The sequence below is a fragment of the Mus caroli genome, unplaced genomic scaffold (assembly GCF_978045245.1).
Source record: "Mus caroli unplaced genomic scaffold, Mus_caroli_1 scaffold_1, whole genome shotgun sequence".
NCBI lineage: Eukaryota > Metazoa > Chordata > Mammalia > Rodentia > Muridae > Mus > Mus caroli.
In genome coordinates this window covers 86,125,633-86,152,602 of record NW_028227256.1, presented here as the reverse complement: position 1 = coordinate 86,152,602, position 26,970 = coordinate 86,125,633, and the positions used below count along the sequence as shown (strand labels likewise).

The 26,970-nt window shown below is 49.5% G+C and overlaps 1 protein-coding gene across 16 annotated transcripts in view; it reads right to left on the bottom strand.

Moving 5' to 3' along the window:
* Nucleotides 1-26,970, bottom strand: part of Agap1 (ArfGAP with GTPase domain, ankyrin repeat and PH domain 1) — a 435,924-nt gene that overhangs the window by 243,505 nt on the left and 165,449 nt on the right. For all 16 annotated transcript variants that reach the window (XM_085839355.1, XM_085839372.1, XM_029480713.2 and 13 more), the window contains 3 exons: nt 19,329-19,414; nt 16,675-16,816; nt 13,327-13,461 (listed from right to left, as the gene is read on the bottom strand). In XM_085839355.1, coding sequence (XP_085695481.1) covers nt 13,327-13,461; nt 16,675-16,816; nt 19,329-19,414 — 363 coding nt within the window. The remainder of the gene's footprint in view (nt 1-13,326; nt 13,462-16,674; nt 16,817-19,328; nt 19,415-26,970) is intronic.

Below are 26,970 nucleotides of genomic sequence, written 5' to 3'. Positions count from 1 at the left end.
CGAGGCACAATCACCACACTAAAGCTGATTTACACACCTCGGAAAAATAAAAAGCCTCCCAGAATCAGACTGACAGCGGGTCTCTTTGAGTTTGTTTATTTGGTTTAAAACGGGTAATGACCTGTCTTTATTAGTATGACTAAGTTTTATGTGCAAAATCCAATTTTCTGTAGAAATATTTTTTGCTGCATCTGCCAACAGTATCTCTTGCAGTTACCTGTAGCTATTAATTTTTAAAAAGCTAAATCCCTCAACTTTTTTTAAGTTTTAAATGGGGGGGGAAAGAGTAGAAAACCAACAAACTATTTTCTTGAGGTAAAATTAACAGAAGCAGACACAGAGACAGCAGAGCTGGCTGTGGGCGGGGCTCCCACAGCGGCCATTACTCGGAGCCGGAGCCGCTGCTGAACACTTTTCATATATTTCCTCTGAGCCTGTCATAAAATGTGGGCTGTGGGTGTGTGGCTCCCAAGTGCAAACTTTATACAGCACTCAGAACACAGTCCAGTGAATTCTGCTATCCTACCGCTGAACCGCTAAGAATCAACCAGCTGTCATGGCAAGAGAAGCCATTTGTGCCTCCAGTGTGAGCTTCTAGGCTCCTACACACCACATCCCATGTGTGCCTAGATTAGCTGTATCTTCCTAATTTACACGGAGGCAGCACAAGATTTTATTACCATCTTTAACCCACAAGGGCTAAGGAGGTTTCTGCAGATCACTCCTGAAGCCACAGCAGTAAAGTCTGAAACCCTAAGCAAAGGGCAGCCCTGTCTGTGACTGCACTGCCACCTAGTGGCCTACACTTGACTTACCTGGCACAACCAGGGAGCAACTGGTGCTGTTCTGACAGCCCCAGAGGACAAGTGGACAAGCAGAGATAAAGAGCAAACTCAGGCCAAAACAAGCCACCAATCAAACATGACCACCCTGCTGGAGTTGACAGCCTGTGGCCAACGACTCAGAAAAGCAGTTACCTGAAAGCCACAGCACTCCAGCCCCAAGGGCTACAAAGTATCTTGTTCAAGTAGCTGTGATTTCCCCAGCTACTGAGACTCTGACAAGTGGAGTTAATATGTAACTTTTAGGTCACCTAACAACAATGGCCAATGGAGTGGGGAATCTTGGACACAGAACTGGCCTGTTGTGGCAATTAACTACCAGTGTGATCTCTGGCAAGGTATCTGACCTTTCTGCGCCTCAGGTCCCTCACTGAGAGGTGCATGCATGGTATCTGTATTGGCTGATGGATATGAGACACAGCCTGGTAGTGATGATTTGGTGTAAGATACAGAACAAGCATGGTCCCTGCACAGACACCAGGCAGGCAAATGCCATCACCCATACCCTGCACCAGCACCTACTCTAGCTTCAGAAAGTGCTCTGCCAAGTAGATTATGACCTCCAAGGGAGGAACTTGGGCCCTGTTCAGTTCAGCAGCCCTGGCTCCAGATACAAGACCTGAGGCAGGTAGAGACAAGAGAAGAAATTTTTCTAAAGCCCTAGTTTTCGGCTGGGACATCCTAGGGGCAAAAGCAAGGCTGGAGAGAAAGAGACTCAATCCAAAAGATGAAGCATTGCATCAGCAAGAGTGAAAGGAGGGCAGGATGCAGGGCTAGAGCATGCAGGTTTCACAGGAGATATGCTCCGATCATACCTGCATCACAGCTATCCTCTGGAGAGCTGGGGAGAAGGTATGGAGATGAGATGTGTGAATCCATACAGGGTGGACCAGGTGGGCATAGGGAGGAAGGGCTAAAATGGAGCCAGAGCTGCCTAATAGTCTAACCTGGGGCCTGAGGTACTCAGTCACTCTGAGACCCCCAAACCCTGACCTAGTGCGTAAGTCTCAGCTGAAAGAACTCTGAGAACCTGATAAACCACAGTGGGGAGACAGAGGGTACAGCGAGGATGAGCACCCACAAACCCACCACCCATGTGTAATAAGTACAATGCTTCCATGCCTGTTTCAGCTCTGTACTTGCCAAGGGAACCCACCAGGCCTCGGGTGTCTCGGCACCTCTGCCTTTGGGCACAGGAACATACACCCTTCCCAACAATATTCCTTGCATGACTGTTAGGCCACTTGGCCACTCTTGGAAAAGGTGTATGTGTCCCAGTCCGTGAAGCCAAGGCTCAACCAAAGCATGCTAGTGGCTAGGGTTGGGTCTGAGAGGGGGCAGGAGGTAGGTAACAGTGCCACATTCTCTCCTGCAGCAGGAGACAGAGAAGGCACCAGTGCAGGCAGTGTAGCCTGGTGATGGGTGCTGCCTGTGCTTCTCATCTGAACACAGGCTGCTGTGTGTTCCAAGGGGATGGCAAGTGTGGACACGGGAGAGAGGAGTCTCCCAGGAAATCTCTAAGCTGCACACGGCTTCATTTTGTGACAGCTCTGTACCTGACCTGCTGCTTCTAGGACCTCTTCAGAGGTGCTAGGCCTCTGTGATAAGGGAGGCCATGGCAGCTTCACACAAATGAACGTCACATGTAAGCCTAGGAGGTGGGTGGCTGTGCCCAGTAGGGAGGTATCTTGGCTTTGGTTCTAGCAGAGGAGACTGTCTCTAAAGAGCTTCACAGGAAGCGCAGAAAGTCCATCGCGGGGCAGTTGTGAAGCGTCCCATGTGTGCGGGGAACTGAACTCTGGCCCTCGGAAAGCACAAGTGCCCCTAAGTGTTGTGCTACCTCTCCAGCACTTCCGATTTTATTTTAGAAGTTTTAGAAATTCAACAGAATACATTAATCATAAAACATTATTCTAGGACTACAGCCGGGTTTTTGGGGTGTTTGCCTGGCAAGGCACAAAGCTCTGGGTTTGAACTCAGAGCCACATAAACCAGATGTAGTAGCACCTGCAATCCCAACAGGCAGGAGGAAGAGGCAGGATCCAGGGCATCCACATGTAAAGTTGAGGCCAGCCTGGGAAACAGGAGAACCTATCTTAAACGAAAATAAAATGCTATTGACTAGTGGTGGGGGTTAACAGACCACTTTTTATTGGCATGCTTGTTGGTTATTTTCCTAACATTTTAATTGGAAAAGTGCTAAAATGTTTCTAAGCAGATACAAAGTATACACAAATCTACTGAAATCTATTTTACTAAAGTAAACGTGAATTTATAACGGTGTGATGACATTATCAGAGAGTCAAGTCTTCTGTCCCCAGGGCCAAACGTCACTCATTTGCCTGCTTGGCTGCCTCTGCACCCACATCAACTAGCAATGCGGAAAAAGACAGGATGTGGAGATGGCAGGGAGCCTCGGCTGGAGCTTCCCCAGTGACCGGTGGCAAGCTGAATCAGTGACATCACTTCCTCCTTTAATGTCTTCCTAACCACCCTGACCTCAAGTCCGGGCTCCCACTGCAATGACATCCTGGAGGGCAGGCGCTGAGCAGCAAGGCTCTGGGATCTCTGCTGCTCCAGTACAACTGAAGACAAAAGCCGTAAACTTTACCATCATAGCGTGTGTGCATGATGGGTGTGTGGATGTGGGTGTGTATGTACCACAGCATGTGTGAAGGAAGGAATCCGACAACTCTGTAGGGTTGATTCTCCCCTTCCTCCTTTAGGTGGGCTCCAGGGATCAAACTCATGATTCTTAGGTCCAGTTTATGCAGCACACCTTAAAGTTCAACTTTTAAAAATGTGTCAGTATTCTCTCCACTGTGACAGCAAAAGGGAAAATACAGAATGAAAACATTCTAAGTGCTTCTGGCACCCCCTGCTGGCAGTTCCACTAGATTACAACAGAGCTCAACCCTGCCTTCCTACCTTGTAGATTCTGTGAAGAAACCACCTGGGTGGGTGAGTGGGGACAGTCCGCACACTGGCTAGAGCCAGTTAGTCCCCAGAACTACTAAAAGGCTCTGATTCTATGAAACACTAAGAGATTTAAGCATTCTGGCCTCAGGTTGGACCTTGATCACAGTGGGCTGAAGGCATGATTCTGGTAATGTGCTATCTGGCCTGAGAGCCCTGGGTGTGAGTCCCAGCACTGCAGTAAGTAAGTAAATATGCAATAAGGGGCTTTCTACATGACATTTAAAACCAAAGTAACACTGGAGCCAAAATACAGAAAGCTGAATGTGCCTGCTCTGCCACTGAGCATGCTCGCCCCCCCCCCCCCAACATCTGAATGGTACCAACTGCTCACCTAAGCGGGACAGGTGAAGCCAAACAAGGCCTGGCATCTCTCTACCTCTAAAAGCCGCCCAGTCTGTAAGTCAGGCAAGAAGTGAACTCAGACACATTATAAAACCTTGGTGCAAAGATGGGGCATTTCCTAGCTGCCTGAGATTTGAGACAAGAGCTTACCTACAGTTTGCCCTTGGAACACAATACGGCCTGCACAGCCTCTGTAGCAGACTGGGGTGCCACAGGTGCAAGGCTGCGGGCATCTCAACAACAGGGGAGACAAGAGTAGGCACTTCACCATCTCTGCTATGCCCTTGCTCTGGGCGGAGAAGCCTCGGGAAGCCTGGACATCCACTGAGCACAGCCTAGGCTTGAACACAGGGTCCCAGGGATGGATGTGTTCTCAACGAGCGAGGGGCCAGCACACAGGGACTGACCGAGACAGGGGTGGGACCTGGAGGAGACAGGTGCAAGCTGCGGCACCAACCGCGTGTCTCCCCCCACCCCCAGGGGGCCCTTCCAGGGAAGAGCCCTCATGACCACAGATGGCCACCAAATGTGTCTGTCCTTCCGGGCTGTCAAGATGCTCAGCATGGAAGCAGCTGCTGCACAGCCCCGAGAACCCGAGTCTGACGCCCAGAACCCAGGGAAAGCTGTTCTCTGGCCTCTGTCACAATGATCCCAGAATCCAGAGCTCACCTTTTAGGAATCCAGGTCATCAACCCAACCATGTACCCCAAACTCCCCAACTCCTGGGGGCCAACACCTGGCCAGGATCACTCTGTGTCACAAAAGAAGCCATCATGATAAACAGTTTCCAACTTACAAGATGGGCCTCCTGAGGGTCACATTTATCCCTCTTCCACGGGCTGGGAGAGCAGAGCGCTGCTAATCAAGCATTCGTAGATTGCGCCCTCATGAATGAAGATTATTCAGAGCAGAGGGAAGAAGGGTCACCAACTGCAAGATTTCAAATGAGTGGGGACCTCAGCTACAGATTATAACAGCTCCTGACTGTCCTAGCTAAGTGACATTTTCTTATTCTCTTGATCAGCGCCTCTGTAGAGGGCTAAATAGGTCAAAAAGCACATCACTGTTCAATCATTTTAAAAACATTAGGAAGAGCAGAGCACCGTAGCATTATGAACAGATTATGAACAAAAATAAAAGCCATTTGTATGCATTAATGATACATCAAGCTAATTCAAGCTGGCGAAAGCCATTAGGGGGAAATCCTGGGGCAAACCATGGTACTGATGCCTCCACACAGATTCAGATTAAAAGAACCATTTTCTATGTCATTGATAAAATTAATTCTATGAGCCAGGCATGAGTCTTAACATGAAAATCAAAACAGAGAGGATTCGCTAATAGTGTGCTTAATGATCTAATTCTGGCAGCATGAGAGTTGACACAGGCGTTACTGCACAGATACAAGCATCCATGTATAGAGCATTTCCCATAAGAGAGTGTAAGGAGTTCCACACTTGGGGTAAGAAACTGTCACAGACGGCAGCCTCCATCTCTATACCACCCTTCATGCTATCGAACAAAAAGTCACTGTTCTCTCTGGTTGTTTTGATAAGACTCGGCTGTCTTCCTACTGTGTACCACTGTAGCAAATAGAGATGGTGAGCTTCTGAGTCATGTGGGCTCGTGGCTTCAGAGAGGTGTACTCATAGTCCACTGGGCCCCAATGCTCTGCCCTCAGGGGAGGGCACATCCCTCTGGGAACAGGTAGAGCCAAACTGCTCTTCTTGCCCTGTGAGTGTGAATGAGAGGGCAGGAACCATCTCCTCACCGTCCCGCCGAGGGCCTGGAGCCCTCTTCCCAGGCCCCACCTCTGACAGGTTCAGTCACCCCAACAGTGAAGGCCAAGATGCTAGCAGCAGGCCTGGATGAGATGTGAGGGCTACAAACACGTGAAAGCCGGCCTGGGGCTGCACAGTAGGACCCTATCTTCAAACAAAACCAAAACAAAAGACTGTGGGCTAGAACTCAGCTGGAGGAGTCCCACCAAGCACACATGAAGCCTAGGCTGATGCCCAGTACCTCATAAAGGAGACATAGTAGCTCACACTTAGGATTCTAGCACCTTGAGAGGTGGAGGGAAGAGAACCAGGAGTTAAAAGTTCACCCTCAGCTACACAGCAAATTCAAAGGCAGCTTGGGTTACCATGAGAACCTGTCTCCAAAAGGAAGAAAGGATGGCCACGTTTCAGAATGACCCAGATCATCAGGGCAGCAGCTGTGGTATGGACCACCGACCTTAACAATCATTATGACGATACCCACTGAAACGTGTCCATTTTGCATGGGTGACTTTAGACAAATCAACTAACAAGCTAAGGAATGAATTCTTCTTTTAAAGTCCATCTACTTTGGTCTACTGAACAGTCCAATGGACCAGAGCTAAAAATGAAAGGTCTAGTAAGAACAGGCACACTCATAACATGAAGTGATTGAAATAATAACATTCAGAAACTCTGGGCTCATTCAAGGATAATCACCTCAAACAGATCCCAGCTCATTCTGGAGAAGTTCAGGGTCACTTAAACTAGTTTCATCCTGCCACAGTCCTGTTTACTTCCTGTCTCAGAAGCTCCGGCAATGTGTGGCTCGCCAATGGGGTACGTGCTAGGACCTCAACGAGAGCATCAGGATTCTGGATCCATGTCTTTTCCAAAAACTATTTGAGGTTTTTCTTCCCATCCTTAGAGTCTCTGAGTCTGTTTTATTATGCAGAAACTGAAGATGTAGTGGTGATATTAATTCAGCCTGTGGTGGAACCCTCTGATATGTGAAGGCTACTCATAGATAGGAAATAAACTGGAATTGAAGATGCACAGACCTACATAGGGTATTGGTAATATTGTGTCTAATAAACTGGTCACTATAAATAAAACCTATTCAGGGCTGGAGAGGCAGCTCAGTGGATAAGAACACTAGCTGTTCTTACAGAGGACCCATGTTCAATCCTTAGCACCTTCCTAGAGGTTCATAACCGCCTATAATTCTAGTTCCAGTAGACCTGATACCTCCTCTTGGCCCCTGTAGGTACCAGACATGCAAATGGCACACAGACTTATAAAATACTCACATACACAATATGAAAAATTAATTAAATCACATATGCACAAGGCTACAGCACAAACAGAGACATCCACCCTGACCTATCAAACTTTCTCCCACCTGTGGCTGGATCAGATGTGATCGGGTGGAGGCTTTTCCATGCAGCCAGAGTTCCTGGGCCCTTGCCCGTGTGACTGCCTGGAGACAACCTGACGATTCTCATTTCCACAGGCTTGTACCGTGAGATGCCACTAGGCCATGACGACCAGAGACACTCATGGTTGATGGTCACATCAGATGAAGGTGGCTACCATCTGAGGAGGCTCCCTGGCTGCCTCTAGAGCCTGAAGCACGTTTTCACTCTCTTCCCATGGCAGCCCTGGACATCAGCACTGAGCCTCACTGGGTGAGCAACTTTTTCCCTTGCTTCCTTTGGCTCTTAACCAAGTGTCACTGGAGCATCAGATCTGCCCCATCCCGCCCTACCACAAAGCCAGCCTTTATCTTGTTAACAGTAGAGACTGTAGATCCAGCCATGACAAATCCAGGAAGTTTCAACAAGTTTTCAGAACTGAGGGGTGACATAGGAAAGTGCAGGCAGATACCAGAAATGCCAGCTTTGTGGGACACACCAGAAGCACCACGAGACACTGGGAGCAGATACCTTTGTGTATGCCTAATGGGCCCGCCCTCCTTCACCAGAGCCGAACGGAACATGCTAACAGAGCTTAGCTCGTTAGCTCCCCTTTCCAATTATATTCAATGCCTCAAACACTTTCAGATCATCTATGGCTTGCTTGCTTCCAAAGATGAAAAATCTTTTTTGAATGTATTCTTTTGCCAAAACACATTTAGTTTTTCATAAACAAAGAAGAAAAACAACAGAAATAACTACATAATAACCCGAATGACTCCCAAACGAGGATGAAGTTGACTGTGAGAGAGGATCAGGTGAGCCCCAGAGAGGACAACTGCTCTGTAACAGCACTGACAAAGAGCTATGGTGTCAGGCACAATGCTCTGAGAGGCTCCAGCCCAGACAAGGACACACGCACACAGCACTGCTCCAACATGGGCCATCAGGCTTCACACCCCAAACAGGCTCTGTAACACAGCCATCTTTGCTTGACTGGGTAGCTGGAGATGTGTGATATGGAAGGTGTTTCTCTGGGTACCCAATGCCAGTCATGGGGGCAGTGGATGCCTGTATGACATAGCCAGGAAGAGGCAGGTCATCTCTCCCAGCACAGCATTTGCACACAGGCAAGCTATCACCAGGCAGGACAGAATGGCTAAGAAAATGCTCTCCAGAATGTTAACTGAAGCATAAATGTGACCCACTAGGATGGCGGAGTTAGAGGCTTGCCACATGCCTTCCCAGGACAGGGACCATTCTGCCAGATGCCTGTCCATGCACCAGGATGATAGATACCAGCCTGCAAAAGAAGCCCTGGCAAGTGAGGACCAGGGACCCAACTAAGGGTCCAGAACCTTTGGATATGGGGTTTCCCATTCTCGTGCATCCAAAGTGGGAATGTTTCATTTGACAACAACAGGTCTAAGTTGGAAAGGACTCTCATATGTGATCTATGGTGGTTTGAACAGGAATGGGCCCCACAGGCTCTCGTATCTGGATGCTTGGTTATTATGGAGTGGCGCTACTTGAGAAGGATTAAGAGGTGTGGCCTTGGTGGAGAAAGAATGTCACTGTAGGTGGGCTTTGGGGTTTCAAATTCCCAAGCCAGGCCCAGTCACTCCCCCTGCTGCCTGTGGATCCAGATGCAGAACACTCAGCTACCTCTCCAGCACGGCCTTGACGAAAATGGACTAAACTTCTGAACCTGTAAGCCAGCTCCAATTATGTGCTTTCCTTTTGACAAGTTGCAGTGGCCACAGTGTCTCTTCACAGAAACAGAACAGTGACTAAGACAAGATCATTCAGAATTTTTTTCCTTTTAGGAAGCATGATGACACACATCTATTATTATAGGACCTGAGGCAGAGGCAGGAAGAACATGGTTCAAGGTCATCGTCTACCACACGTAAGCTCAGAGATGCTCAGGGCCATAAGAGACCTTGCCTTTAAACACACGCACATGCATGCACATTCTCATATACACTCAGACTCTCACAAATACGTACTCTCACACATACATACACAACAAAACAAGTGATTTGTAAAATGCAGTTTTAAACATTCATAACAATGAGCAAAACTTTTGTTTAAAATGAAGCATAGCAACAGAGAAATCATGTCTGAAGAAGCGAGCTAGTTTTTCTGTGACTCATTTTCATGTACTCATCTGAGCCCTGAGAGAACAAATACACGAAATCTCCAGAGGATTTCACGCGAACACTGAAATGACTGCTCTCCCTGACACTGCAAACAGCAAGGAGTGCCGGGAAGTACACAGTCTGAAGACACTGGCCAAGGTGACCCTGAAATGATCCTGTAACCACCGCGCCCAGGCCCACGCACTTGGCTTGCAGCTGCCCCGGCCACCTCCCTGAGGCACTGCTGGCAGGGCAGAGAGCCCCATGCCTGAGGTCAGTCAGCTGCTGGAACCATTCAGACAGAGCACATGGCTCCTACTGAGTGAAGCTTATTTAAAGGGATCCATGGTGGACATTCTGCTCTTCTCCATCAGCCAACATGTCCCAGGCTGAGAAGAGGGAGAAAGGGCAGAGAACACCTGGCCCATCATACTCACCCCTCCTCCCCACTCAAGCAGGATAGAACTTACATTTCAAGGAGACTACCATCCTCCCTGGGGTACCAAACCTCCTAATGGATGGGTCCTCACTCCTCACTCCACATCCTGCCAGTCTCCAGCCAATGACACCCAGTGCAAAGGCTGAGCTCAGGTGAGCAATGAGTGAAGGCTGGGTGGTGGGACAGGAGGCCACGCCCCTCTAGACCGCAGGCTACAGAATACCCAGAGTGCCATGCACAGACCACAGCACATCAGCCACAGGCTCGGGGCAACTCAGACAGAACTCTGCTTCTCTTCCCATGCTACAGCTCACCTTCTGTTTTGGGACACCAAGAGGCCACACTGAAACACCAAGAACTCTCTTAAAGCTGTCCAGCCAACTGGTGGGAACAGACTCTGGTGTGCAGGGAGCACCCAGGGATGCTGCTGCCCACACGGGCTATTCGCCCTTCCTCAGCTGTACACAGAGGAATGCACCTCAACTCTAAGGGCCTCATGTGCCGCCTTTTAATGACAGAATGGCCTAGTGTCTGGTTAAGGCTTAACATTCTGGGCGCCCCCAAATGTCAGATGCAATCCAGGCTCTGACCATGCAATCATGTTCAGTTTCCTGAGTCTCAATTACACTTGCTTGTGTGTCTATTTCTCTTGTGATACTGGGGACCGAACTGAGGGCCTCAGACTCAGCACTGAGTCACATCCCTTGTCTTTCTCTTTCTTGAGACAGGATCTTGCCACATAGCCCTGGCTGGCTCCCAACTTATAACTCTCCTGCCTCAGCCTCCCAAATGCAGAGTGCATAGGCCTGTGTGCCTCAATCTCTTTAAATATAAAGACTCTATGACTCGTATCCTAACAAAGGGAGTTTATGGCTTAAGTAAAAGAAAACACCTAAAGGAAATATATTAAAGCAGGATAACGTCCACCTTACTTTTAAACCTCCTTCTTCATATAAATGAAAACACTTTATGGACACACAAAATAGACCTGCCCTGTGTTTAGTTGTCCTAGCTCCATGGACATTTTTCCTTTTGAGATTTACTGTGCTCATTCTAAAATAAGTAAGATGAACTCAAGTGTGCAGTCTACGGCAACAGACCCTGAGAACACCGTGTGTCTGCAGGGAGGGGTCCACGCCAGCACTCCTGCAGCCAGCACTCCTGCACTATCTCACTGTCTTGGCATTTGGAAAGAGAACAGTCCCCTCGGCAGCATCCCCTGTTGGAGAGGACAATGGGACGTCTCCATCCCACAGATGGTTCCCAGGTGTGACCTTGAGCCGTCTGCTGTGCCGGGAACAGAGCATCTGTCTTGCCCAAATTCCTACCTTAAACTTGTCCCCCCACCCAGTGAGAATACTGTGAACAGGACAGCAGGTCCTCACCAGGCCCTTGAACTTGGGCTTTCTGCATCAAGACCTCTGAGGAAAAGCTATCTGCTATTTGAACCACCCTATGAGAATTTGCTGCAGTGGAGGAATGAACAGAAATGTTTCTCTAGTGTCTGCCAGTTAGTGCTGCAAGCCTGATAGTGCCCACTACAGATCTGCAAGATCGTTTGTGTAGGACTGGCTCCTGTCACTAGGGAAAACTCGTGAGCACTAAATAGGATAAATGTAAGAAGTCACAGAGTCTTGGGAAAGCAGGAACCCACACAAGCGTCCTCTGGAGACCCACGTGAGAAACCACTGTTCCCAAGGGCTGGAGGGTATGGAGTTTCTGCTGGAACTCCTCTGAGTCGTCTACAGTCCTCAAGCAGTTTCCTTGCTTAATCTTTACAGTTTCTGTTACCGGGGAAGCAGCCAACCCCAGTGCAGCCCATGCCATGAGGCTGACAGGAGGGAGGCTGCTGCTGAGTATGCACCACAGGCAGAGGCACTTGGGGAGGCCTGGGATAGACACACCAGGATGGGAAGAGGGAAGATGGGACCCAGAGACACGCGTAGCATCTCAGGGAAATCCTGAGTTTCCTTGGGTTTGGCACTGGGAAGAATGAACTGCAGAGTGAGACAGAAGGAACAGATCAAGTCTGAGACCCAGAGAACAGGTAACCATCTGCGAGGCAGAGGAGGAAAGAGACGCAAGCTTCTGGAAAAGCCTGGCTGCTTGGGGGGGTGGGGGGTGGGGGGACAGGGGGTAACAGAACACAAGGGTGGCAATGTGGCCCAGTGCTCAAATACACTGCAGTAGAAAGAGCTGGGCCCCAAATCTCAGCTGGAGAGTCAGTAAGACAACCCAGGCCATTTAGTCAAACAATCCAAAGATCACAGTTTCCAGTTCAAGACTGGGTCTCCCGCAGCCTGGGCTGGCTTCACACCTGCAGTGTGGCTTAGTACCTGATCCTCCTGCCTCTACCTCCCAAGTACTGAGGCCACAATCACATGTCACCATACCCAGCTTATGTAGTGTTGGAGTCTGAACTTAGGACTTCGTGCATGTTACACAGTCATTCTACAAGCTAAATTACGTTCTCAGGCCCTGTTCTCTGAGTGTGCTGCTGGGACCAAGTTTTCTTCAGGGTCTGTGAACAGCAAGGCTTTTTGACTCCCACCCTTCTGTAAGAATCTCAGGCTTGTCCTTCTCTGCTCCCTGCCAGTCCCCAACACAGAAACAAGGAGACAGAAGTGAGGCCAAAGGTCTTCAGACTGACTGCCCACAACCTCTGCCTCTGAGAATAGGAACAAGCTCTGGCGTGTCCTCAGAAGACCCGACTCTAAGTCCACTCTTTATCCAGAAGTTCAAGTCCCTGAGGCAGAGGCTACCCCTCCCCACCTGCCTCTGCCCTGCTTTAGTATTGGTTTCTCTCATAACCCACATCCGGCATCACCACGACTGACATGAACACGCCTCCCTTAGCAGAGCCTGAAGCTCCGGCAGGTGAATTCCCCACGAATCCCACTGTCCCTGAGGTGTGCACTCTACAGTTACTGAGTAATGGTTCCTCAGGCTAGCCCACACTCTTAGCCCCAAGTTCTGACTTTACTTTCTGGGGTTCAGAGTTTGCTCTTTCAGTTTAATCTCCCCAGGACCAAATGTCAAATATATAAGCCTTCATCTTAAAGACAGAATGGGGCTAAGAATGAGCAACATAGCCACGAATACGAGCACAGTGGAACTGACAGAGCTTTTAGTACTGGTTCGCCCACGCAGAGCAGGCTGTACAGTGACACACAGGTGCACAGTGAAACACTTGTGCAGAGCAGGCTACACAGTGACACACAGATGCCATCAGGGACTGCTCTGCAGGGTCCCCTCTTCTGAACACAGCCCCTAAAAGTGTAACTGGGAGCAGCTGCCAGACGCTGCTGCCTGCACACTACGTGGTGGGCTTCTGTCCCCACAGCCACGTGTGACTGTTCTCCCAGAGTGTGTCCCAGAGCCCCTGCAGTCACAAAGCTGGCCATTTACCGTCCTGGAAGACCCGCTCCACGTTGAGCCCATAGGTGGCGCACGTCTCATAGTATGTGCACCTCTTCAGGTCATTGGAGAGCTTCCGAGCCCTGACGTCATCGATGACCCTCGGGTTGGTGGAACTTATGGCATCTGCAACAGACAAGGACAGGGTGCTCACTAGCATCTGCTTCCCATGACTCTAGAGCCCACGGTACTTAACCCTGCCCCACAGCCAGTTGCTTCCTGCAGCTCTGGGGGCTCCTGCAACTCAAAACCCATCAAAGCCCATGGAGAAGTCATTCCTCCCAAGAAGTTGGGATTCTGAAAACAGTTCATCCTCAAAATTGGGCTCAACTCAACTCCTGGGGTGGGGAGGTCACACACACTCAGGAGGCCACGGTAGGAGGACTGAGGTCAAGGCTCTTTTGGAGAGAGGCTCATTATCCTATCCTTTAGGCTCACTTGGTGTGTCAAAAAACAAAACAAAACGAAACCAAAAACAAAATGTGTGATTTGGGACACTCAGTGTCCATGTGACAACAGCCTCCCCAACAAAGGTTCCTCGGATACAGCCCAAAGAACATGTCCATCTGTCTTGCCCAACAAGTAAGTACATCTGACATATGTTTACAACAAGTAGGGAAAAGGTCCTTTGTAAAGGCATAAACATTTTATTTTTAAAGTAAAATAGGAAGGAAACAAATTTAAAACCATAATTTCTCAAAGTCTTTGTCTAATTTGGAAAGCACAGGCCACCAAGCCTCTACCCAGCTCCCATTTTATCCAGCCTGGAACCCCAACAAACTGCAGATACCCCATCCACATATGAATTCAGGTCAGTGTGTCACAGAGGTGGCCCTGGGCCCACAGCTCAGCTCAGCTCTAGCTGGCCCCCTTATGCACCCGCTTTAACTTGGCAGTGTCCTAATGCTGCATCTCCTAGTCAGTCAAACTGCAAGTCTTTGGGGGTAGAACAGGCCTAATGGGCACCGGAGTGGTCCTTCACTCCCCCATGTGGCCCCAGATGAGCAAGCCTGGGCCATTCCTGCCCTAAAAGATACACTGAGCTCAGCACCGCCTCTCAGCACTGGCCTCCCGGCCTCCCGCAGGTTGGGTATCCCTAAGAGTTTTTCAGCTCTCTCTCTCACCCTAACAACCCCTGGCCTCTAAAACCACCTAGCCTAGCCAGCAGAAAGGAACCCTTAGGCACCTTCTCATATCACCTGAGGGCCTTGCTGCCTACATCCCCAGTGTTGGCACAGGTGCCTCAGGAGCCCACTGAGCATGGAACACATGGGTACTGACAGAAGAACATGGGGAAGCCACACAGAGTCCAGCTTCTGCCATAGATGCCCTCGGTCCCTCAGCCAAGTAACAAGGTCCAAGCAGGGCCCCAGAACAGCTGGTCCCACACTGAGATAAAAGAGATTAAAAAAAAAAAAAACGTAGATCAAGGTCAAGTCCTATGTCCACTGACCCTTGACACATGACTACCTGACCTGAATTCCATCCATTCTTCAATTTCCTCTCCCAAAGCACTGAGGGGCAAAGGTCAGGCCGCCTGGCTATACTAGCTCTAGTCTAGGAGTGTGGGGCAAAGCCTGGACTCTTACTCCACTCCACTGCAAACAGAAACAAACACTGTAGGCATGAGAAATGCAGCAGGTGATCTGTTCTTTCCAGCCAGCATGAGCCACGGAGAGTCCACAATGGGAAAATGTTGTGTCTCAGAAGCAGGCCCACATGGCTCTTACACACTGGGCTGCTGCTGGGAATTGCCCGGTCGGTCATAGACAAAGCATTCCTTCAGAATTCTCCCCTGCTCCAACTGTGGGGAAAACCTGGCTGGGAGATGCAATGGCTTTAAAACTCCACTTGAGGACTTACCAGAGCAGACACCTTAACCATGTCACCATGTTGCACAGTGTCAATGCTCTGGTAGCAGGGTTCAGGACTTCTAGGGTACACACATGCACACACACACACACACAGATGTTCTAGCCATTTCCATGACAGGCTGTGATACTTGTATAGGACCTGTATCATCTGCTTGCATACTTCATCTTAGCTCACCTGGACGGCGAGTGTACCATGCACAAAGCTTACAACTTTGGTACAGCTAACTTCTTGCTACAAAGATCAGATTGACCCTGAACTTAGAGATCCACCAGAGTGCTAGTAAAGGCACGGAGCTCCACACCAGGACACTGCTTTGTATTTTTGAGACAGTCTAGTTTTGTAGCCCAGGCTAGCCTTCAGTGGCAATCTCTCTTTCTCAACCTCCCTAGTGCCATGACTACAGGTGTGTATCACCTGTATTTTACTTCTGTTGTTGGACCACATGAAGACAGGAAGGCCAATTGCACATTAAAAACCAAAGCACTGTCTCCAGGTGACCAGCAGAGGGAGCTATAGGAACAGAAAAGTCTTCTATTTGGTTGAAGATTGGGTGGCAGAGTTTGGTGCTGCAGAAGTAAGAAAGACCACTGCATGCATCCAAAAAGAAAAGGAAGAAAGGAAAAAGAAAGAAAAGAAGAAATGGTGGTCTTCATGGGAACACAATTCTAATATTTTACAAGTGACACACTGAGGGCAGGCAGCGAGTGCCTCATTACACAGCTCTCTAACCCTGACTGCACGTCAGCTGGTAAATACCAGATTTACTAATTCCAAATGAAATAGCAAAAGCAGCTCAAATTTTAGAAAAGTCAGGAAGGAATACTACAATTTTGCTTAAAACCTTGGCTGGACTCCAGTGGCCAATTCCTGAGAGCGAGTCTGTGACCAGGGCTGAGGGAGTTGCCTGATTCTGTGTGACAATCACCTTACTCAGAGGACACGTTTTAAGTGATACGAAAGACAGTAATAACTGAAGCCACAGGGAGGCTGTGGCCTTTGTGAAGGGGCTGCTGGGTAGAAAAGAAGAGACCATGAGATCCCTGGAAATAACAAGGGTGAGGGCAAAACTCAACTATGTGTCACAAGCTAGTACCAAACGGGCACTGAAAGTCGAAATTAACCAGACACTTGGTGTAACAGAAAGAAATAAAAACAACCTGATTACAAGGTGCCTTATGCAAAAGGCAATTAAGGCATCGTAATGTAGAAAAACCATGAGCCAACAGGTTTTCCTAAAGCACCAGGGATGGGGGTGGGGTGGGGTTGGGGTGGCAGATGTCTGTCTGAGCCTGAGTGGCATTTCCATAGCACTAATCCAGAAATGCCACGTGATGGCAATTCTCATTCTGAAAAGCAACTTCAGCCCCAGCCCCCACTTTCAGCTTCAGGTCATTTCCAAATTCCTCCACACTGCGACCATGCCCTCAAAACCTTCAGAGACACCCGAGCAGGGCTGGCACTCACCCTGGGTCCCCACCAGCACTAATGGGATCTCACTGGTGTTCCTGTAGTTGGCCATTCGGCTGTAGTAATGGTAGACAGTCTGGAAACTGATTTCATCCTCCAAGCTGAAGACAAAGATGACCGCGTCCACCCACATGGCGAACTGCAGAGAGAGGAGTGGAGAAGGGCAGCTGAGCGGGACCCAGGATGAGGCTGTGAGGCCTGACCTTCGTGTGTGCACTATGGCCAAATTACTGATGTTCCCTCGTGTGTGTGTGTCCCACACTGCAGATGCAAGGCTCTACCTGTGCCCTGAAGCCTCCCCATCTGGGAACAGGTCATGGGAGGTCAGTCCACACAGCCTCCCCAGAACCTTCCAAAACTTAGTGGACCTCAAGATGAGTGGGGACTCCTCCTCTGCACCCACACAGTGTGCTCAAGAGTCGTGCCCACAGCACACACCAGCGGGAGTGTCTTCCTAGAGAGTTCCTGCTACAGCAGAGGCTGAGCTGCCACCAAGCACACCCACTCAGCTCCCTGCTGGGAAATTACTACTTATCTGTAGGAAAGTTAAAGGGGGAGTGGTAAGGTTAATCTATACCCAGGCCTCTTACATCATCTGATTTACAACAGCTCTCTTGGGAGGATGAAGCTGAGGGAGAGTACGGGCTCCCTGCAGTGCCCAGCAACCCTCTCTCACAGAAGCTGAGACAGTCTGGATCCGGTCTGTGTCTGTGTCTCTTTACATGTGTAAACAAACAAAGGAGCCCCAATCTCCCCCTGGAAGCTTAACCCGGGGAAGCTCTTAGGGTCAAGAGCTCCTAATTAATTGTGCCTGCGTACGCATTTCAATGTGGAATATTTACCCAAGAGACTTACAGACCTCAAGTTCCAATGGCACACACATAGGTCAGTAAGACCTTGGGGCAAAGTTTTCTTGAGGCAGAGTCACAGACACTGTCAGGGCACAGGGCACAGGGCACAGGGCACAGTGGTGGCTGTACAGGAAGCCTGGGGTGCATCCGACTGAGTGCCTCTCTCTTCTACCTGCCAGGGGGGAGCCCTTACCTCGGTGATAGTTGGTGTCAACTGTCTACTTGACAAAAACCTATGATCATCAGAGAGATGGCCTCTGAGCCTGTCTATGGGGGACTGTTCTCACTATGCTGAGCGAGACGGGAAGACACGCCCACTGTGGGCAGAATCCTCCTGGACTGTACAGACTCAAGGGAGCTGAGCATGAGCAAGCCTCACTAATCCTCCACCTTCCTGCTCTTGACTGTGGCTGTTTCAAGTTCCCTGTTGCCCTGACTCCCATGACATGATGGACTATACCCTGGAATTCTGGGCCACATAAACCCTCTTCTCTAAGGTTATGTTGCCAGTGTGTTTTATCACAAGAAAGACATGGAACTAAGTGGGTGGAGAGGTGGCTAAGTGGTTAAGAGCACTGACTGCTCTCCTGAAGGTCCTGAGTTCAAATCCCAGCAACTGCATGGTGGCTCACAACCATCCATAATGAGATCTGATACCCTCTTCTGCTGTGTCTGAAGACAGCTACAGTGTACTTGCATATAAAAATAAATAATTAAAAAAAAAAAAAGAAGCTGGGCGATGGTGGCGCACGCCTTTAATTCCAGCACTTGGGAGGCAGAGGCTGGCGGATTTCTGAGTTCAAGGCCAGCCTGGTCTACAAAGTGAGTTCCAGGACAGCCAGGGCTATACAGAGAAACCCTGTCTCAAAAACAAACAAACAAACAAAAAAGATGTGGAACTAAGACACACTCTCCTCCAAGAGGCAGAAAGAGAAGGCCTTGCCCTGTCTTCCAGCACAGGAGGTGGTCTAAATAACTCACGGGAGATGGCAGCCCCTTATATGAAATCAGGAACATCTGCACCTCCTTCTGCCTGGCCCTCCCTCTGTCCCAGCAGGTGTGAACTGTCTTAGCAGATGTGGGCTGTCCCAGCAGGTGTGAGCTATCCCAGCAGGTGTGAACTGTCCTAGCAGGTGTGAACTGTCCCAGCAGGTGTGGGCTGTCCTAGCAGGTGTGAATTGTCTTAGCAGGTGTGAACTGTCCTAGCAGGTGTGAACTGTCCTAGCAGGTGTGAGCTGTCTTAGCAGGTGTACGCCATCCCAGCAGGTGTGGGCTGTGCCTACTTGTGGGGTCTTTTCACTTAACTAGAAGATCATGGTGTCAGAAGAAAATGAAGCCAGATAAAAGTGTTGATGGTACCTTTTGAGAGGATTTTCAAAGGAATCACAGGACACTGTAGTCTAGGGTTCAGTGAGGAATGACGTAAGCCAAGGGCTGGCAAGCTTGTGGGGATGCCCACTCCTGTCAACTGCCAGAGAAGTGTCCCAATTCCAGCCAGCAGACTTTGTAAATAATTGCTCTGAGATCAATCAAAGGGGAGGGCACCAAAACACGATGCATTTATACGTATAAAAACTTCTAGAAGTCATTCTGACAGTCATATTTCAGAGCAGATATATATGCTTTTCCTTCTTAAAAACTTGAACTTAAAAAAAAAAATCAGCCACACATACCCAAACTTCCTGGGTACCTAACTTCCCTTATTTTAAACTTGATTCTTGTCAAGTTTCAGCCTTTAGATCAAGTCATCAAAGAGCAAAAAAAAAATCAGTCTGGCTTGGGTGTGCATGCAGTACTCACCTGTGCCTCCGGGGGGCCCCCTTCATCCCTTATCAGCAGCAGATAACTCTGTCCATCGACAACAATCTCCTTCTTGAACCTGCCACCTGCCACACACAAAACACAATGTTACAGAAGAAGAGGGAGGGGGCGGGGCAGACAGACACGGGCTTCTCTTGCGGAAAAATACACTCTAGGCCAGGCAGGGAACTGGCTGGGAGAACTTCGGAGTAGATTTTATGTGTCTCCCACAAGCGCTGCATTTTTAGAGCTGAACTCAGATTTAAACATTTGTCTAAGAACCCGTGCTCCTTTCTGGTTACCAGGCACGGCCTCCTGTGCAATGCCAAGAATCCTGGCCGAGGAGTGTAGACTTCTCATGTAGAAGTCTACTTAATACATAAGTCGAGAGATTCTCTCCCACTGGCAAACAGAGGGCAGGCTCTCAAAACCCAGAAATGCTCTCCATGCTTGAGCAGCACCTGAGAACCTGTATTCTCCTCAAGGGAAACCCAGTGCGTGGGAGGGGAACACACAACGGCATGAGGATGGCGTCTCCGAAGTCACAGGCCACAGTTAGGGAAGGATGCCCGACTACTACACACGTTAGACACAGCTACCGATGGAACTGCACAATCAGACAGAGCGCTGCAGCAGCTGACAGGGAGGCGTTAGAGACCACATGGGGTTAGCTCGTGAGAAACCACCTGGGGCCCTGCTGGGACAAAAGGCAAAGAGCACTGGCAGAGGGAGGCCCAAAGGTGGCCCCGACATACCCAGGACTGGACTGTGAGGTATGCACAGTGGAGTCCTGTCACCTCCAAAACTACCCTCAGGCATTCAGGGCTTCAAGTGTCCTCTTGTCTCTCTCTGTCTTCTCAGGGAAGGGCTCTAGTCTTACTGTGGGGTACGCATCCCTCCCTGGCTCTCAGTTTGGGACTTCTGTAGATGCCTCACAGGAACCCACAATGAACCCACTGAACTCTAAACAAGTTTGCAAGAATCTTCCAGAGCCACTTCTGCCCCAGTCTCAGGTCTTGGCCACTTCATCACAAAGCTAAATAACTACACTCCCCACACAAACTCAATGGTGTCCAGGACCTACATTAAATAAGTGGTTCCTATATTAAATAAGTGACCTTCCTACACAAGCACACACAAAGGACAGACACACACACACACACACACACACACACACACACACACACACACACCAGTCCTTCCTTCTCTTGTGTGCACCTAACAAGGAGCTGTGCTTTCCTTTGCTTCCCTTTAACTTAACGAACCTAACGCTGCAATACAAGGACACACTCTTGCTCTCCCTCCCGAGCAGAGTCACAGGGAAGGCTCGGGATGTACTGGAGGGTGAGGTTTGCAGGGACAGGATAGCTGCCCCCTAGACAAGCTTGAAAACACCTCACATGGGCATGTCAAAGCCGTAGGAGGAATTCCGTAACCTCAGATCCCCAAATCACAAATTCTTCAGCTAACGAGGAGTCGACACCTCTCCTCAAACAGCCTTCCGTCACTCCTGACACAGATACCCCAAGTATGACAGCTGAAAGCATACCTGTACCCACATTCTACTATCACTGCCAACTTTGACTGAATCAGGGCTGCCCCAGAACCAGCCCCACCAGTCACCTCCCTCCATGACAGTGACCCCAACTGGAAAGTGGTAAAGATGCCATCTGGTGGACTAAAGTACAGACTGTACACAAAGCAGCATGAGCAGCAGTGGCTGGCATGACTGCAGCTAATATTCACAACTGTGCTTCTAGAAGGACACACCTGACAGCCACAGAACTTGCTCACAGAGGTAAGTGTGCGCACAAGCTGGGGTGGCGTCAGTGTTGTTACTTCATCAATTTTACTTCTGAAATAAGATATGGGAAACCTTCCCGGTTTTTTAATTTTTAAATTTATTTTCATTTCATATGTGCGGCTGTTTCGCATGCATATATGTCAGATTCTCTAGAACTAGTCACAGACAGGTATGAGGCTGCCACATGAGTGCTGGGAACTAAACCCTGGTCCTCTGGAAGAGCAGCCGGTGCTCTTAACTGCTGAGCCATCTCTCCAGCCCTAACCTTCTGTTTCTTGATGAGACAGATGGGAAGTCAAACTTCAAGTGAAAAACAATGTTTGCAAAGCAACTTGGCATTCTTGGCTCTGGGAAATACCTCCTTTTACCCCTGGACGAGGATATGCAGATAGACACAGTCCCCAGGGTCTGGGGAAAGCAGAGTCTGTGTGGAGTTTGAAAATCTTCCCCATGGTCCTCTGAGATGTAGCTTTCATGATCTGATGGATGATATCATCATCATCATCACCAGAGTGATGCAAGAGCTCAACCGCCAGAGAAACCATCTCTGAAGGTCACAGCAGCAGGCAGGCAGGTCTAAGGCATGCCCCTGAAGCTCTGTGGTCACAGGAGAAGGCGTTACATGGGGCACAGGTCTGTTTTTTCCGGGTTGAATCCCTGCAGGGGTGGGGCAAACTGTACCTTGTCCCTGTCCTCATCCCAGCAGTGCTGCCCAGTTGTCCCAGCAGCCCCTGCCCAGTGGCCACAGAGGAAAACTCCAAGGGTGAACATATATGAGGCTTCTCTGTCTTGCTCTGGACAGTCTGGTCCCAGAAGCAGCCCTAGCTGTCCACAAGTGCCAGTCACCTCGCTCCCCCTCTCCAGATACAAGCATGCACGCTGTGTAGTGACCATCCCTCTGGCAGGCTGCCGACAAAGAGTTCCTGTCTAGTCGCTTGGACCTGACCATAAGAGATGTTTCTAGGGAGCTGAGTCCCACCTAACCCTCACAGGCCTTCCCAGCTTTACAGAAGGCAGTGAGCTTTATAGGTATCATGACCCCAAGGGCTCTCAGATGCATCCACACTACTTCCAGACAGAAGAAGGTGCCTCCTTCCACCTCAAAGGCCTCTGTAAACTCTGATATCGCTGACATCCCAGATACAGAAAACATGATTCCTATTTCAACACTTCATCATTACTGAGAACACCCATGGGTTCAGAATTTCAGCCAAATTGGGAAACAAATACAGGGAGGTTCCCTGAACCCAGACGTATAATATAAGGAGATTAAAACCCAGCCAGGGACCTGGGAATGCAGGCTGGGAGGAAGCAGCCCAGGATTGAATGGGATGCTATCATCACTCAGTCGCTCTGTGCAACAGGCACACCTGGGTCCTGAGAATCCAGGCCACCAAAATAACACACTGACACATGTCCTCCATGGTCACCCAAAGAGGGAACTGTCCTTGTCAGGAAGAGGGTGCCTCTCTAGCACCTCCACTCTGAGGTCAGGGTCCCGCATCCGAAATGCCAGAAACAGGAATGAGATCACAAGAGCCCGAGTATGGGACTACCACCAGCCAAACACCCTTCGCTTGAACATCTGACGTTTTCTGAGAATCCAAACTACTGTGGATTCTGGGATACTTTGGATTGTTGGGTTTTCAAAATAGAGATGCCCACTCTACTTTTGAATTCAAATCTGCCATCTTATCTTGACCATTAGGTCCTGTTTTGTACCAAAAATTCCAGAAGATAACCAAATTCAAATTTCACTTTTAATGTGTTTTTTTTTTAAAATAGAATCTGAATGCCATGTTTGTCATGTGAGTATTCTCTGGTATTTCAATGTTGGTGTGTGTGCTGCCAACATACACGTAAGTGGTCAATCTAGATTTAAAGTGTCTATTTAATATCCAAATCTAAGTCATTCTCTCAGAGGCCTACCACATCCAGCCATCCATTTCTAGCCCCATGGTCTTACTATGAAGCTGTGCTGAGAACACTGTGAACTTCTCTGACTACTGGTTATGACGACCTATCATTAAATTGCAAAAGGTGTCACATATACACCTGACCTCTCTGATGGATGTCTGACCTGTGCCTAGCTTACCTCTTGTGTGTGTGCAGGTGCTGGGGTGCTGTTGAAGGAGGTTCGTTCTCTTACTCAGAGCCCCACACTGTTGCCCCCAGACTGGGAACTGAGATGGCTGTACCTTTGTCCCACTGTAAGGTGCTGATTGGCAGGACTCTGCAATTGGAGAAATATCTTCCTTCCCATGCTGGGAAATGCAGTCCTTTCCCTGTTCATAGTAACCCTTCCCCAGCTACAAGGCTCCCTTTGCATCATGCTGAGTGCAGTGGCCCATGGTAACTTCCTGAACCGAATCTGGACAACAGCACTATGTGCTCACCTCCTCTGAGAACCGAGCATGGAGTTAACTCAACTTCAGGGCTCTGCTCACCTCCAACGTGTACCTTCCAGCTTCTGCTGCCTTTGTGCAGCCCTGGCTCTTTTGTCATGTGTATATGTGTGTGTGTGTGTGTGTGTGTGTGTGTGTGTGTGTGTGTGTGTGTGTATGTATGCATGCACGTGTGTCAGCCTTGGGTGCTGATGCTCTGTGGCCCTACACCCTGCTTTTTGAGACAGCAATACTTGCTGCCCTAGGTTTAGCTTGCTTACCTCTCTTATACAAAGGTTACAAGCATGCATTCCTATAGTGAGTTCTGGGGACTGAGCTCACGTCCTCCTGCTTCTCCTGCTTCTGTAACAAGCACTTTGTCAATCTAACACCCACTCCCCAGCATCCCGACTTCTCCCCCACCCAGGGCCGCGGAAAGACAAACTTCTGCTCAGCAACACATACGGCCAGCACTTCAGAAAGAGCTGCTCAGTGAAGGCATAGCGTGCTGGTAAAGAAGAGCGCAGCTGTGTTCTCTGGCTGTAGAGCATACTTTAAAGGTCTGATTAGGGGTGTTTCTCACCATCCAACCTCAGCCAATTTCAAGGTGACTATTCTGAGACTCTCACTGTAGGAACCAGCTCTAAATCTGGGACACCACATGCCAGATAACTGGCTTCCTTCTGTTTCAGCTCACACTGGGAGGAGCTGCCACGGTTTATTCCTCTCACATGCTGGGCCAGGGTCCCATCTCTGTCCAGTTCTGCTTTAAGGGGTAAAATAACAGTTAAGTGGAATTTTCCGAGTCCAAAAAAAGGAATGGCCTGGCGTAAGTAAGGCCACAGATGTCTGCCTGTTTCATCATTCCCAATACTTGCACTGAAAGCTAATATTAGTTGTATCTATAACAGTTGTCCAAGCAAGGAAGACAGAGGACAATGACAAGAGCCCTCTCACAGTGACATGGACAAGCACCACTTGAGTTATTCCCCACAAGTGCCTTGTGACACAAGCATCAGAGACCAGCCCAGAGCCTTTGGGAAACCTTTAAGACACGAAGGGACAGAGAAACCCCTGCCCTCCCGCGGGCCTGTAGGAAAGCCAGAGCTCCTGGTCCGCGGACCGTCCTCTTCCATGTGAACACCAAGTCCCACATGACCCTAATGTGACCCTGTCTGCAAAGTGTCATTCTCCTCAGTCTTGGGGCTGACACAGAGGATGCAGGGAGCCAAGTAAGCCTTCTCCCAATAAGCCCCAGCTCAGGGGGCTGCCACTCTAAACCATCGCTGTGCCTCCGAGACCACAGACCTCTGCTGAAACCATCAGGCCTTCTTGTGGCCCATCTCTGATTTGGCACGCACAAGGAAGGGCCTAGAGTTACACCGAGCTGGAGCTGCCTTTGTGGGGCCACTGCCAAGAGGCGAGCTCAGTCTCACCCCTGAGCCTAACCCAGTGGCCCTTGCAGCAGGGGCCAGCTGGCCCAGAGCCTAAACCCTGGCAAGAGGAAAGAACAGGGATGGTGCCAGGTCTCTTCTTGCCGCTTCTAAGTAGATGGTTCGTGAGATCAGCCTTTTCCCCTTAGCTTCATGGTGGTGCAGGACAAGTCCCTGCAAATGTGGTCGCCTTATTATCTAAAGCAAAGGGGACTGAGAGACGCTGTGGGCTGCAGGCCTTTTCTGTTCTCCCTAAGGGAACATAAACTTAATCACAAATGTGCCAAACTCCTTTAAAAATTAATGCGGCTTTTAAACTATGACAAAAATATTTAAGCCAGTACTTTATGAGATTGGGGCTCTGGAAAAGTTTAGTATTGTGATATTTGAAAGGAATTTTGGACCACATAGTATTTTTACAGTGGGAACAGAGGTTATTGGTAACATACTCGTTTATAAAACTTAACCAAAACAGATTTCCTCTGCCATGCGTTTTAAGCTTACGGTGGGAAATAAAAAACCGCCCAGAGCCGTGTGCTAAGAGCGAGTGAGGAGCTAACCACAGAGCCTGTCAAGGTCTCTGTGGGTGGGTCACTAGGGAGAAGGGTGACCCAAGGTGGCATCCCTTAACTCAAGTCCCTGTCAGAAGAAAAAAATTGAGAAGGAAAGGGACACCTCAGTCCCAAGCTGGGCTGGCCCATCAGAACACAATGGGGCCAAACTGACTCCTCCATTCCTGGGAGAGGGGAGGGGAGGGGAGGGGAGGGGAGGGGAGGGGAGGGGAGGGGAGGGGAGGGGAGGGGAGGGGAGGGGAGGGGAGGGGAAGGGAGGGGAGGGGAGGGGAAGGGAGGGGAGAGGGGTGGCATGAGAAGGAGCAGCACAGGGCAAGGCTGTGGAACAACCTGAGGCCCCACTGAAAAAACAGAGCCCTCTCCCACAGCTGGCTTCTAGAATGTGAGAGGCTTCCATCTGCAGAAGCAAGGCCTGTGCCCACAGCAATCTCAGGAAGAGGAAGTGCTCCTCTGCGCCTCAGGAGACACACAATGGATGCTGGAGGAGGGCCTTCAGCAGATGCACAGGGGCGGCAGGTCCCCTGGTCCCTAACCCAAAGAGAGTTACCTTTCTGGGGAGGCAAACAGGGGTAGCCAGAACACTATGACTGTCAGGCTGGTGATGGTCAACTCATCGTGAGGTTCCTCAGGGCTCCGTGCCGTCTGCCCTTGCAGCTGATGAGGCAAATGAGAGCGGTCCACAGAAGGTCATTTTCTGAGGAACTGCCACTACAGCCTCAGAGCCCAAGTCAGTGTGGATAACCATAAATGATACAGATACCCCCCGACCAAAAAAAAAAAAAAGAGCCAATACAGCCCTAGTCTCCAAGACAATGATGGGACAGAGATGCCCATCACTGGAGAAGCAGAAACCATAAGGACAAGATATTGGGTAAATATCCCAACAGGGGAGGGATCAATAGGAGAGGAGTGAGGGGAGGAGGGGAGGCGGCAGTGAACCAACCCCAGTGGACGAGAAAACAAAACCCAAGCTGCAGGACCCTACACACCAATGCTTTACACTTGAATGTAGCAGAGCTTGCCAAGGGCAGCAGACGCTGGAGCCTGAAAGCCCACTGCTCTCCTAGGCTTTGCTGAGACGTCCAGTGATGTCCTCGTGTCTATGATATGGCCCTGTCACTGAGCTGGGCCTGACTGTGCTGGAGAAGGTTAAGAAGCTATTTCCATAAAGGGCCAGAGTATTTTAGGCTCTATCGATGTTTATTTTTATTTCGTTGTAAAAACCTCTTCATAGCTTATAGGCAGCAACAATTCAGGTCCAGGTAACCTAGTGGTTACTTAAAGGTTTCTAGTGGGTCCTCCCTCCCATGCCAGGGACTAAACCCAGGGAGGGCTTCAGCTAGCCAAGGCCCTGCCACTGAGCCACATGCTAGTCTGCACTCTGAATACTCATACTGCAGATAAACACGCATTTACTGTTCTGAAGGTCACTCCGTCTGTCCCCAGTCT